The 15,133-nt window shown below is 37.7% G+C and overlaps 1 protein-coding gene and 1 long non-coding RNA gene across 10 annotated transcripts in view; one reads left to right on the forward strand and one right to left on the reverse strand.

Annotated features, from left to right (window-relative positions):
* Positions 1 to 15,133, forward strand: part of LOC145991227 (uncharacterized) — a 140,208-nt gene that overhangs the window by 67,007 nt on the left and 58,068 nt on the right. The window lies entirely within an intron of this gene.
* LOC145991219 (uncharacterized) overlaps positions 1 to 15,133 on the reverse strand; it is a 50,707-nt gene that overhangs the window by 27,700 nt on the left and 7,874 nt on the right. For all 9 annotated transcript variants that reach the window (XM_083127169.1, XM_083127173.1, XM_083127167.1 and 6 more), the window contains exons 8-14: positions 7,191 to 7,343; positions 6,310 to 6,474; positions 5,558 to 5,641; positions 4,574 to 4,732; positions 3,001 to 3,078; positions 1,763 to 2,251; positions 580 to 780 (exon numbers count right to left, since the gene is read on the reverse strand). In XM_083127169.1, coding sequence (XP_082983295.1) covers positions 580 to 780; positions 1,763 to 2,251; positions 3,001 to 3,078; positions 4,574 to 4,732; positions 5,558 to 5,641; positions 6,310 to 6,474; positions 7,191 to 7,343 — 1,329 coding nt within the window. The remainder of the gene's footprint in view (positions 1 to 579; positions 781 to 1,762; positions 2,252 to 3,000; positions 3,079 to 4,573; positions 4,733 to 5,557; positions 5,642 to 6,309; positions 6,475 to 7,190; positions 7,344 to 15,133) is intronic.

The raw sequence follows: 15,133 nt of genomic DNA on the forward strand, positions 1-15,133 counted from the left end.
TGGATGGGGCGGTGGAACAACCGCGAAACGTAACACAGGATTAAACGCGAAAGGAACAAGAGCGAAAAGATTAACCACGAAACGGATTAAGCGCGAAAGGAATAACCACGAAACCAAAATTAACAACCGGATTCAGCGCGAAAGATGTTACAGCGAAACGGATTAATTCCGAAAATTGAACACAGGAATAAGCGTAAAAGGAACAACCGCGGAACGGATTATCCGCGAAAATTTCACTTTCGCGCTTAATCCTTTCGCTGTTGTTCTGGCGACCCCTCTGGATAGGGCCTCACGGTTCCTGGTGACCCTGCAATGGATTGAGTTCCTCTCTACTCGGGCACCCCACGCACTCCTTATGGACTCATGTGTTCATCCGACGCAAATTGTTTACCCATTTAGTTATGCTCTCTGGGAGTTGGGCAACAACAAGGTTTCGTTCTGGGTAAACCTGGAAACGACAGTACAGTTCAAGTATACAATGATCATTGAGTACTGCATGTGAAACTTTAAGTAGATGAATAAAACGAATTACCTTACGATTTGAAACACACGCCAGAGATTTAGTTATCAAACAGTTACCTTCCTGACTAAGTTCATTCCCAGCTGACTTCAAAGAAGAAAAGCGACCGCTGGAAGTTTGAGTGCGGTGCCCCATAACACTTGGAACAAATCCGTCAATCCCAGGTGTTTGGTTACCAGTATACTTTGGCGCTCTTGTATTGATATTTAAGCTTCCACTAGTTTTGGCAGCAACTTGTGTGGTCGTTCCATATTGACGATCTATCAAGTGTGTGTGGGAAAAGATAGTGTAAGTACATATTGAACACCTTTACTTTTACTATTTCATATTGTCATTATTTTCAACATTTGACACAGGAAAAAATTGATCGTATAAATATGCCATCTGCATGATTTTGTAGTGACAGTTGATCCCTTTCGCAAGTACAAAAGTACAAAAGCTGCTGTATTTCTCACAAATTGTAACTCAGAATAGAAGCATTCTATATTTGACAAATTACTATAAAAAGCTCTTTTCAGTTCTTACGGCGGGCGCTCTAGAAACTGGCAGGGGAAGTGAGGAGCGGGGAGCGACCAATCCAGCACGATAAGAAACGTAGCGGCCAGTAGAACGAGTTTCACGTAGTACTTTTTCCGGCCGCGTCGTGTCTCTTGGCGACACTGCTGTTGTCTGGTTGGTCTGTTGCGTAATCCCCGCTCCCCACTTCCCCTGCCAGCTTCTAGAGCGCCCGCCGTAAGAACTGAAAAGAGCTATAATATCTACATTGCTGTATTGCTGTTTAAATGTTTGTATGCAACAGGAAATTCAAATGTAAAAATTCAGAATCATTTTGCCTCCATTCCGTATGACCGTAAAAATTATAGCTAATATGAGAGTTCAATAGGTTGAATTATTTTGACTATGTCATTCCTCTGTAAGTGTTGAATAGCGTTTGAATTTAATATAGTCATGAATTCACATAAAATATCACATCAGATTCATTCAGAGAATAACTATGGACTGGATACACACATTTAAATACAAACAATAGTATTTATATCAGTTAAGTACATAAAAGTAAATGGTATTTTCTAAAATGAAAAATATTTATTCCCTAAAAAAATGCAATGAGTTGGGCCTGTAAAATTACTTAAAATTGTGCAAAATATACGTTATTTTTGCCTGTATTATGTCTGTTTATTAATGAAGTGTAATCAACACGAGCATAAGTGTGAAATAATATAAAGAAAATAATCAACTTACGGGTTGATCCTCTCTTTTTGATCCCTACTGATGGATTGACTTTGCTACCTGAGAAGGTCGCTCGAGTATCATGGGATACAACCTTTCCAGATCTGAGATTTCCATTTCCATGCGTGCTACTAGAAGGACCTATTACAGGGTTGGTTTTCATGGGTCTAATGTTACTGGAGAAACTTTGCTTTCTTGCAACATTGCTGGGAACTGATTCGGCATATCTTTTTCCAACAATTGGAACGTTGGCACGTGTTCCAGAGGTGTTCTCGCTGCTATTATTTGCTGGAGGTGCTAACGTTGGTTTTATTTTTTCTTCTGATTTGGTTGATTTTGATTCGTTGTCGACACTGGTAGACTGATTCCCGAAGCTGGTATTTTCTGTCTTCGCTTTTGATTGGCTAGTCTTGTTTGCCTTTGTGGTGTCATTGGTAGAAGCTTCCTTCATTCCACTGCTGATAGCATTCCCTCCAGTTGCAGTTTGCTGTCCAAGAGGTGCTGCAAGAAAACCATAAGGAACATCTAACATACATAATGCACCAAAGTGGTACGTAACGTGAAACCGAGCTTCAAGAAACATTCGCGTTACACGCCAGTGTGAAAGGTCGTATTCATTTCTTAAGGATCGTATTCAATATTTCACATTCGCTGCATCAAGTTCGTGAGAAATCCTCTTTAGAGAAGACCATCTGTAAATATTTTGTCATTTCCTATTCGAAGTTCAATCTCGCGAAGTGAAAATATTACAGATTTTCCAATACTGCTGTATAATATTCAGTAAACTTGTATAAATATGGCCTCCCGATGACGTAGTGACCTTGTGATCAAGAGACCCTTAGTTCGATCCCACAGTGGTTGAGATTCCATTTTAAGCTGTAGATCAAGTTCCGATTAGCCTAACCGATCATAAAAATGGACTTAAAACACATAATGTCTTAAATTACATAACAAAAGGGAAACGAAATTGAACAAAAGGTTTGATCCCTGTCGAATTCTAAGATGACGCTATTAGCCAATGAAGAAGTTATATTTTTATCTCAGATTTACTTTTACATTATATGTTTATATTGTTCATTTCTTCTTAGCAGTAATAATTTCAATTTTGTTTTTTTCTATGTAAAATTTTTTTATCAAGTTTTATTGGGGCAAATTGTCAAGATACTTAACATAATCATACTGTCAATAACATCGGTTTTCGCTCAGATTGAAAGGTCCATTATTCTATTACTGTTGAGTTGTAGAATTACCTTCATGAAGTATGCTCATTCTCTTCTTTATCTCACTCACAAGTGAATTTGTAGTACCATCGTATCCTGGCAATCGAGCTGAAAGAAATTTTTGTCATTAGTGATAAATTATGTTTTTTCTGCTACACTGAGCAATGCGTGTGTCGAGTAGAATTACCAACAGTAAAGATTGAAATTGTCTCCTAAGGCAATAACGCTAGAATAATGATTTTTAGTTATAGAACTTCCCAAATTTTACTGCTACCAATAAAAAAATATACATGCTACGTATGTTGTGGGTGCAGCACGTGACTAAGCATATTGACTATACTCTGTCCCGGGTATCTCTGGAGCAAGCGAACAAAAATAAGTATCTGCGCAAGTAGTGACGCGAGACGGCTCTACCAATGAACACGTGAGAGGGAATGGGATTGCGTGAAGGGGAAAAAGCGCCACTCGATCCCCTTTTCTCTACCGCTATGCAGGGATGGAGTATAAATGGCGGTTTTCACAGTGTGACAGACAGCTAAATGCTGTTTTTCGTTTGCTGAATTTCAGTTTCTAATTGAGTATAAATCTCTTTACATTTGTGAGAGCACCCAACATACATCACTCACACATATGAACAAAAAAACGAATAAATAAATTAATCTAGGTTTACGTTATCTTCGACACTAGATTAATCGAAGTGTATTAATCCGTTACGCCATAAAGTGCTTTAATGCAATTGACAAGACATCGAGTACCGTCTTGACAAGTTTGGAATTTACTGAAGCTTGACGAGTTTTTTTTATAAAATAAAACTCCAGGGTTTCGTGGGACAGTGAAGAAGTTGAATTATAACACCATTAAGCTTTGTTTCCATGATATGAAAAACTCAATATGCTGACCAAGGCAGAATTTTTTTTTTATTATTATAAAACATAAACTAAACGTAACGTTTCAACCTTCTAGCAAGGTCTTCTTCAGACTCTGCACCAAGTACAAATGAAACAAGGTACAAAACAGGACGATATATATACACAAACATTACTCCCCTCCAGACTATTAGAAAGTTGACAAGGGAAAGCCACTTGCTAGAATGTTACAGAACAACTTTCTGGAGGGGAGTAATGTATAATGTATATATATCGTCCTGTTTTCTACCTTGTTACATTTGTACTTGGTGCAGAGTCTGAAGAAGACCTTGCTAGAAGGTTGAAACGTTATGTTTAGTTTATGTTTTATAATAAAATAAACTTCTGCCCTGGTCAGCATATTGAGTTTTTCATAGAAGTTGAAATGTGACTATGACGAAAAGAAAAGCTGTTAGCAAGAGTTGGCGAAATGAGTGCATTGCTGGAAGTGATCAAGAAAAGGGAAATTAACTGAGACAATCGCTAAGTAGAAACCGCGTGCTAAAAGGTGCGCTGGAAGAGATAGTTAACGAGAGACGGATCCGGGAAGAAGATGAAACCAGTTGAAATATGATATTACAATAAGTGGATTCTACCCATGCATGAAACGTAAGACGCAAGATCGGAAAGTCTGTAGGTTGCAGAGAAACTTGCCTATTAGGGCAGAGAACAACGAATTAATGTGAAAATATACTTACTCAAAACATCTTTGAATGGCACTATGTATGAGAATATTGTTTTCCATCCTTTGTAATCCACTGTTTTGGTAATGAGGACGTCCTTGGCATCATTAACAGGAGCAGCCTTGGATACGAATTGAAAATCTTCTGCACTTTCTGGGATGCTTAAAGGCTTAGCTGCTTGTAACAAACATTCCAATTAGCATTGCACATTATACTGTTTCACTCTTGTTTATATATTGCCTATTTTACATATTTTGCACACATGTCTTTATACATGGTCCGTTATTCTTTGTTTCAGATTAGTATGTATATACAGGGTGTCTTAAAAGTAATAGCGCAAACTGACACAGTTGAAAGTACACGATAATAGAAGCAAAAAAGTCTCAATAAACATGGGTCTGCAAACGAGCCGTTTTCGAGATAATCGCGAATGTGTGGTTACAAGCCGCCACTGACTTCATTGTTTGTAAACGTCGTCCTGGTTGGTAAAATGCTAATAATACAGTAAGGTTCTATTTTCACTACGCCACCTCTCCGAAATGTTCTGTTTTGTAAACAAAAAGCAAACTTCGGAACGCGCAAGGAGTAAAGCACTCGGCGTTTACAAAATGCAATCTAACCACACATTCGCACACATTATTAGCATTTTACCAACTAGGACGACGTTTACAAACAATGAAGTCAGTGGCGGCTTGTAACCACACATTCGCAATTATCTCGAAAACGGCTTCTTTGCGGATCTATGTTTGCTCCTAATATCGTGTACTTTCAACTGTGTCAGTTTGTGCTATTACTTATGAGACACCCTGTATGTATATGTATGTATATGTATGTGTGTGTGTGTCTTTTGGAAAATAGAAAAATCGGCATGTGCCATGTTGTTGGTGACGAATGGTAACAATACGGTTATTTACTCATACAAAATAGTGCTATATGAATCATGCCTGAGACGATGTTAGCTATGGCCTTAAACCTTATACAGAAAGACAAGATACTTACGTCCACTGGGCGTTAATACCATAGGTCCTACACCAAATGCTAATACATCAAAAGGCGAGGTTGCAAGATCCAACTGGCTAGCCACTGGAAAACAATTCCAATATTACTGAAACCAGTTAGTTACAGCTACGTTAGTTACGTGTTAACACTAGTTAATAATACGAATTTTATGTGTACTTCAAGAAATATGTAGATGCTACATTCTCCCATTAAAAATTGAGGAGTTTTTCTTTGTGTTTATTAATCATTGTAAAGTTGGTTTCTTCTATCAATCCAGATACATGCGGGGATCCTAACACCAAAAATGAATTGGAATTAACCTTGAGGGGCATAGCAACCCTTCAATAAAAACAATAAAGCTCAGTGTGGCTTTGGAGCTGTATGGTTTTGAAGGTACAGAGGAAATTAATATTGTAAATATGTATTAGTAGAATTATTACTGGAAAGAGCTGTATTTTACATTTTTATTCGCAGTTCTGTAGTAGGGTCGGGAGGTAAAATAACATTTTATTTATGAGTATGTATAAAATTTACACAGCAATTAAGATGTAATTATGTTTGCTACATATTAATTTCATATACTCAAACGTCGATTCTAGATTTTATATCACTTGAAACAAAGGACAATTTTAATTGAATAATCCAATTTTGAACTAACAGTTTGATTTATTTTTATTTGCTTATTAATATCCACTTACATCTGTATATTTTTACTTTTGTTGAAATAAAATAATATATTTAATAATGTTTACCACGATTAGATGGATCCGGAACTTCTGTTACCAGTTTCATCTTCAAACCTTTTTTCCCGTACAAATAATGCTGCATGGGAATCATACGTTGCCCTTTGCTATTTGTTGTTGGGCTTCCGAATGTGACGATCTGTTGATTTACAGTTCTTTCTGATAATCCATTATCTGCAATTCAAATATAAAAGTTTATACCTTTAGACTATATTTGAACTAGAACTTTGCTTGTAACATTATTATGAAAATCATAGCTTACTAAATTATTTGAACACGGAATCCAATATGTGTCGATTGGCACAAAAATGTTGATTCCAGAAATGCATCAAAGGGTACTTTTATCAGCTCTTTCTACCGTGTGATACACTAAAAAAAATAATCAATTGAGAAGACCAAAGTAAATGGTATGAACATTTTATTTGTATGAAAGCATGTGCGGCACTTTAAGCTTTCACATTGGAAACATGTTTGTCTGCTCAAATATTCAGTTTTATGAAACGCAAAATAGTAAATTGGAGTCATTTTTCTAATACTAATAATAATATGGTTCTGCCGATGCAAAGTTAGGCTGTTAGTTTTAGAGTGAGAGCGGAGATAGTACAGTACGGTACAGGCTATGCGAAGTTAACCTGCTCAAGAGTGAGACAGCAGATCATAGTTCTGACGATACGAAGTGATTTTAGAGTGATAGAGAAAACGTTTCTGCCGATGCTTTATATCTCTTCATAATTATCCTAGTTGCTGCAATTGAGAATTTTTTTTTCCAGATCTGTTTTCGTTAAATTACATTTCGGTTCATACATTCTTGAAAGTAAACGAAATCCAATAATATCTATGAAAAATATACTTTTAGTTTAAGTTATGATATAAATGCATGTATACTGTACCTTGAGGAACAGGAACATATGTATTTAGCCGAGTTTCCCAGCCCCCAGGTATTGCCAATGTCACATTCCTTGGAATGTATAGTTTTCCATTGATTTTCACTGGAGGTTCGTAGAGTTCGGTTAGTTTTCGTGCTGGGTTTAGATTAAGCATGTCTGTAAATTAAATAAATTAAACAATACATGTCAACTATTAAATATAAAACCTTATACTTTCGTTATGTAAAAAAAAGAGTTATGATTATAAACTTATATACATAATATATTGACTGATGAAGTCCTAGTTTACTTTAATGCCTTCTTAACTGGCTCTACAATTGATCCATCTTTATTTGTCAAACCGAACGAGTTAACTATACATATATTTATCTTTTTATATATACGTATATACTTTAAATTATATTTAGCCAATCAAATGCAGTAGCCGCAATATGTGACAACTTGGCTCAGGTTAATTCTGTAGACTTATTAAAAATAAAGAGAATGAGTTAATCTTCCAATGGAATCTATGGCCGAAAGTAGATGAGCTCCGCTCTGCTCTTCTACACGGTGTCATCTGTTCAGGCGTGTCGTGTGGAGCTCGTGCCTCCAAATGTTGTTGGCAGTGATGCCAACCTTAGGAACATGTCCCTACGAATAGGGACTTTTCACTATATTTTGCCCACGTAGGGACAGATTTTGCCAAATGAGGGAAAACGTAGGGACTTTTTTCAATGTTCGAAAAAAACATTTTATTGTGCAAAGGTGCTCCGTCAGAATTTTGGAACATGTTATCGGTTATCAAGAACTTTGAAGGCAAGTTCTTTTTTTTAAAGCATTTCCGCTCTCGCGAAAATAGTACTAACATTACATTCTAACGCGGAAACGGAAAGAATATTTTCAATGTTAAGTGATACAAAAACAAAAAAGAGAAATAAAATGGGACCAGAAATGTTAAATTCTTTGCTAATGATAAATTCTTAGGCACGTGAAGAAGACTGCAGGAAATACAGCATCACCAACCAACATCTATCTCTTCACAGCAGCAGCATGCATGACTTCAAATAACATAATCAACAGTAAACGACTCAACGTTATTCATAAATTGTGGAAACATCGAGCAGAAAGATTTGGTAAGTAAATGTGTATATTTTAATCTTCTTTTTTTGCATGCACATGAGGTGTTGTTTTTTCAGTCGCTTTACTTGGCGTAGGGACATTTGGTCAGTTGTAGGGACATTTTGACTACGTCTGTAGGGACATTGCCCAAAAGTGGTTGGCAACACTGATTGTTGGCGATAAAGTTGCAGAGGAACCTGGTTGTGCATCCCTCAGGCCCCAGGGATTGCGACAGAAATTCATTTCAGTTCGAGTTCTGGTTTGTCGCTGCAGACCGAAATCGGATAGGTAATTCGGACTCGAACTTGATTTGACGTTGGCAATTTCTACTCCGGCCCAGACGAACCGAAACTCGAAGCTCCTCATGCAAAATCATTCTGGTACGCACCACTTCAGACAGGCCCGTACCCAGGGGAGGAGCCGAGGGGGCCATGCCCCCGCCCCTTGAACCATGAAATATTTAAATATTAATCTGTAAAAAGCAACGAAAATAACATCAACGATTTTGCAAATTTGTAAAAATTTCAATTTTGTTCTTGCATAAATGAATGTGTTTGTTGTCTAAAAGTCTGCAATGATGAGTAGTTTTAGTTTTATAATCATTGATGCAAGGCTATCAGATGTCCGATTTAGTGATTTACTCGGGACAGTCCATTACTTTTAATCCCTGTCCCGACTTTTTTCAAACTGCAGTCGTGATACAAAAATGTATCTTCCTTTTGTTAATGCACATTTAGACATGTTCTTTATTGTAATAATAATAGTAATGAGCAACACTAAATTTATAAATATATTATTTTCTATACAGAATTATCATGTCTTTTCAATGGCGCTGGTATAAGAAAATTAATGGAAATTTGAAAACATTGTTAATTTGCGGGACACAGAGCTGTTTGAATACTTCAGAGAATTGAATGTAAAGAATAAGCACTGTGTGACACATTTGTCTGTAATCGAATGTGTCCTTGATTGTTGGGATGGGGGTTATCCGTAAGTTATTTCTGTTATTTTGGACCACAAGTTGCAACTCTACAATTGTACGTTTATCTCTAGCATTAATATTGCCATAATATTGGTGGTAACATCTAATGCTCCGACAGCATTCTCCAAACGCCTTGGCGGGGTGGTTAGCAAAGGGTTCCTGGCTCGAATCTCAGCTTGTGCATAGGTGTTCTTTCTGAGTGTGTGCCTTCATTAATTTCATCACATCATCGCTCATCCTCATCGTCGGTATTAGAAAAACTTGGCAGAAAAGCAACCTAAAATAACCTAATTCAATCAACTTCATAGCATTTCTGATATTCTCTTTCTTTCACGTATTCGGATCTACCCATTCCTCCTTAAAGCAATTATGGATACGGTCCTCAGCAACATATTCAAAATGAAGATAAAACACGAATGAAAGTATGATATACTTAAGTATGAAATCTTATTGACAATTATTGAACAGAAAGCAAGAATTAAATAAAATCGAACACTTATAAAACATTTCAACTATTTTGTAAAAAAAAACACGCGCACACACACACACTCACCCCCTCCCGCTCTCTCTCTCTCTCTCTCTCTCTCTCTCTCTCTCTCTCTCTCTCTCTCTCTCTCTCTCTCTCTCTCTCTCTCTCTCTCTCTCTCTCTCTCCATGGTTGCCATACGCGTATATATATTCAAGATAAAAACTTGAAAATCAATATGCTGGTTATATGTGCTACTTTGAATATACTTAGAGGGGAGAGTTTAAAGTAATTGGTAATGCAGGGTCAATTTTAACCTCTCAGTTTTTGAAGACAGAAATTTGAAGATCGGAATGCTGGTTATTTTTGCTAACGTGAATACAGCCAAATAGGAAAGTTTTTAATAATTGGAAGTGCCGGGTTGTCATATCTAACTTTATTATTTTTAAACAAGTAAGTTGAAAATCTATATGCTGGACCTTAATGCTACTGCATATATGACTAAATAGGGATGTTTTACAACACCAAAAATGCAGGGCTGCCAAATTTTGTTTTAATTTTTGATGGTATAAATTTGAAAAGCGGTATGCTGCCTATGTCTTACTTTGAATACAGCCGATTTTGAAAATTTTAAATGATATGTCATGTTATTTTTATATTTTTAAAGCTATGAAGTAAAATGAGTATTTAACGGTTATTTATGCTACTGCGGAAACGATTTATTTATTCATTTGATTCATTGATTGTTGTTATTTTGCGTCGCTTTTGTGTCACTTGTGGCTAATCGCGACTATGAGGATGCGTAATAATATGATGAAGGAACAATTACAAAGAATATCCATGCCCAGGCCAGGATTCGAACCCGGGACCCCTAACGTCGTAGCACGCTGTGATATCTACTCCGCAACGGAGACGAAAGCAACGAAATAGCGAAGCTAAAACCACAGAAATGCCAGGTTGCCATATTTAACATTTTAATTTCTGAAGCAGAAACCTGGAAATCGATATGCTGCTTATTTATGGTAATGTGGATTTAAGAAAATTTGGCAATTCGGAAAAGACAAATACAATGTTTAAGTTTCAGAATCCAGGAAACTGGAAACTGTGTACTGCTTAGCTATCGGAAATCTAACCAAATTGTGAAATGTTAAAAAATATGGCATGGTGGTTATGACTCACTTGAAAAGTAGAATGCTGAAATATGCGTGCTGCGAGAATATGGCCTCCCCGATAGCGAAGTGGTAAGGTCGCTGCCTTGTAATCAAGGCGTCACGGGTTTGATACCCGGTCGAGGCACAGTGGTTTGTATTCCATTTAAACTGTAGGTCTAGTAGCTGTGCATAAAGTGGACTTTTAACAGAAACTCAAACATGAACACAATTGATCAATGTTAATTACAATTACACGCAGAAACAAAATACTTGATTTTGTTTTACACATATTTTTTGTAATACTTTTTTTCTGTACTTCTCCATTCTCTTCCTGAAGAGGTTTAAATGAAAATGATTTCCTTCGTTTAATTATTTATATGATAAGCCTTTTATGATTTCCAACGTTTTTGATACATGGAACTAACGATAAGGAGTTTATGTACTTGTATTGTTTGCAATAATTCCAGACAGCTTGTAATTAAGATAAACCGAGTGTGGTTCGAAATTATTTCTCCATTCGTTTTCTTTTTTTCAAATCTTTGAATTCTCATATGCCACAGCTCACAAGCACGCACAATACGGATATACGGATATATCTATGTAAGAGAACACCTCTTTTAAAATCCTTCTTGTTATGACAGAAAGAACGGAACAGCACGTATAAATTTAAAAATGAACACCCTAGCCAGAGTTAGTATACCATATAATTCGAATACAATTGGCAACACTGGATATGATTGAAAATGCGACGATTTGCCTGTGCGGATGATAGATCATGACGGGGTGGTGTAATACACATTGCCAAGCAGCGAACCTTGCTTGCAATTGCCAGACATTCCACTACGGTTTCCTCCACCTTCCCTTTTGCAAGCACCACAACACCAACCCGCTAGTCGATAGCACTGACGTCAGTAACCTACAAGCAACAGATCACGAAACAAAACAGCGATCGTGCGGGGAGGTATGAAAACCTTCAACCTCATCACGCAGGAAAACTGGTTTCTTGAACTGGTTCACATTCTATTCCACACCGATCAAACCAGAACTAAATGTGCTCTAATTAATTACACAAAGACTGAAACTATAACCTGAACCGAAATATTTCGGTACTCCCGAACTGAATCTTCCTCTCAAAAATTTAACTTCAGTGACCTGTTAATGTGCCTCGCAGTAAACCAATTCGGGGTACCGAAACTGAAATTATGTAGAGGCCAATTCCAGTTCGCACAGAAATTGAACCACCTCCGGAATCAGTGTTTTTTTTGTTTTGTTTTTTTCCCCTCAGTCGCGATCCCTGATCCTAGTTAGCTGGAGGTGCTAGCTGCCAATGCGAAATTAAGCTTCTCGTAGTTTTGGAGTGGGATCTGTGGATAGATCTGTGAATGCGAAGTTAAACCGCTGGGTTTAGAATGGGAGAGTATGATAGTTAAGCTACAGCGCCTTGAATAACGTAGTGTGGAAAACGACCCAAGAAACTGGTTCCTGAGACGGATGACAACATAGATGGCAGTGCGATCAGCACAGCTGCTAATTTTCTTATGAAAGTAATGCGACTGATGGCCGCGTGCACCAACGCCGATTATTTCGAAGTTCAGATGAACGAGATCAATTGTAATCCACTCTATACGAACTTGGTTTAAAGATTTGCATTGCACCAACGAAAAACGACGTTCACAAGATTCCGTTCAACTGATCCGAGATTAATTTGTAAGGCTATACCTGATTGGTTGGCTAAAACAAATGACAATCAAGAACCCCACAGAGTAGTGTGATGTGGTAAAGTATCAACGTAGGAGAAGAAAGTAAGTCGGGCCGCAAACTTATCTGAATTTGAGAAATGTACTGATCAACCTTGTCGACGAGTACAAGGATGTAGTAGGATGTAAAGAAATAATAATCTTAAAAAAGAACTGATAGCACAACACAAAAGAATAAGGAGAAAGCATGGAACCTTCTTCTAAGGGACTTCAATGCCTTACAAAATGCATTCGCGAGAGAACAGCGTACGCTGAACCTCGCCCGCTCAATAAAGATATTTTATTATTATTATTACTGTATTGTTGTAAGTATTTGATTTTCTCATTTCATAATTCTTATAAATTTATATTGTCGTGTCGTGTAAATAGCCAGTAACATGTATTTTCGTAAATTTATACAATCACATTTCAAACACCATGTAGCAATATCGTAACATTGCTCTGTTCTAATTTACCTTGCAGTTGCACATGTTTTGTGTCTGGGATAGAAAGTACAGTATTTAGAAACATTTCGACTTTGCACCACAGAACCACAAATTATTATTATTATTTTGGCAGTTTTTAGTTTACTTTACACATTTCTCGAATTATCAGCATTGTACATCCAACATCTCTAGCGTTTGCACGCCCTCGATATCACTTTCCGCTCTTTTTATATTAAAAAACAACTGCCTGCAGTCGAAGCGTCAGTATCGTGAACCAGGATCAGACACCAAAACGGTGGCGAATGGCCGATCAGAAGATAAACTCGTTTTCATGTTCCTAGATCGCGATCAAGTGTTGAACCGTCTTCGTGCAATGGAATTTTCCAGTGATCCTTTCCCGATCCGAGTTTAAAATTTGATCTTCGTTCGTGCACACGGTCATTAGTTAGTTTTTGGAATATATTGTGTAGATTTGTTTGTCTTGAAAGGCGGTACGTGAATTGATGGAAACAGTTATATTTGTAGAGTGATTTGCAGTCACGCAATGGCATTAATTTGGAAAGAAAAGTAAAATTAAATTAATAAATAAATAGCATACGTAACACAAGAAGAAACATCGCAATGTATTCCGGACGTCAGGTGTTGGATTGTGTACTAGAGTTTATTTTCTATGTTATTAGAATGTAAATAGTATCCTGAGAGATATTTCATACCGAGGCGACAAACCATTAGTGTCGCTTGGAAGCGAGCAGTTGGTAATCCGTGCAGCCTTTCGAACCGTAGAGACACAAGCTCTGACTGCACCGTTTCCTCGAGGAGATTTTAGATCAAAGCGACACGCGACAAACGATACGGGGATTTCACACCAAAGCGACACTGGTTCTTCTGACCAAGGCAACTTTCATACCGAAGCGACACGCGACACATGTCGCTTGGAAACAAGCCAATCAAGAGCAACATTTCACATTGTAGCAGCATGACGGGCAGCACAGGTCAGCGTTCGGTTGGTGAAATCCTCAAACGGTAAGTGTCGCGTGCCGCTTGGGTGCGCAATCTCCCTAAGCGTCTTACTCATTGCATCGCGCATGCGCGAACAACACACAACGGCAACATGTTGCAAGCTATTGAAGAAATGGCCCAGTTTGAGCGAACACGTGTGGTTGTAACATGCGGTTTATCGTGTCGCCTAGATCTGCTGTTCGCATAATTAGCATCAAACGCTTGCTAATAGACTGAAGGCACCATGTCGCTTGTCACTTAGTTGGGAACTCCCCCTGTAGCGCGTCGCTTTGGTCTGACCACCCTTCCTTTAAGGAGCTTTCAGACCGAAGTAACATGTAGCAAGCGAATACGCCATATGAACGTGTCGTTTGCTGTTTGGACCCTCATGCGCAATGAATGCTATTTTACAGTCTGGAAGTGTCTGTGTCAATAGTCACATCAGTGGGAACATCCCGTGTCGCTTGTTTCATTGGTCTGACAGTTTCCTTACTCATGTCGATGGCACTAAGGAAGTTTTTTGGGTTTCCGCTTCTCGTTTCATGCAATCATCATCATTATCATCATCGCCGCGATTAGTTTAAAGCGGAAGAAAAGAGACCAAAACTACAAATGCTTCAGTGTGTATATTTTTAAAACAAATGATGATGATGATGATGATGATGATGATAATAATGAATCAAATTCATACACAAAAATTTAGTTACCAAGAGCATTTCACGCGTATATTTTGTCCCGTATTATTAATGAAAGTAACGATAACAGGTCGTGGTCGACTATCTAGAATGTTCGTTATATCTTCGCAACCACTGTACCAAATATCATAACAATTATCACATTCATAGAAATGCTTCATGTAAAAGAACCTGATGATGCAGCGAAAACTCCATTTACTTCCATTATAAGCAGACGAATACCATGCAGCTGTGCCGACACCAGTGCCTCTAGCGGTATCATATTCGAGTGGAACCAACCAGAGAGCCCAGAACCTTGCCGTTTTCTACACTACGTTATTCAAGGCGGTGTAGTTCAGCGGATGTGAAGTTGAACAGCTGTTTTTTGGAGAAG

Source organism: Lepisma saccharinum, chromosome 8, assembly GCF_977018435.1.
Source record: "Lepisma saccharinum chromosome 8, izLepSacc3.1, whole genome shotgun sequence".
NCBI classification, from domain to species: Eukaryota; Metazoa; Arthropoda; class Insecta; order Zygentoma; family Lepismatidae; genus Lepisma; species Lepisma saccharinum.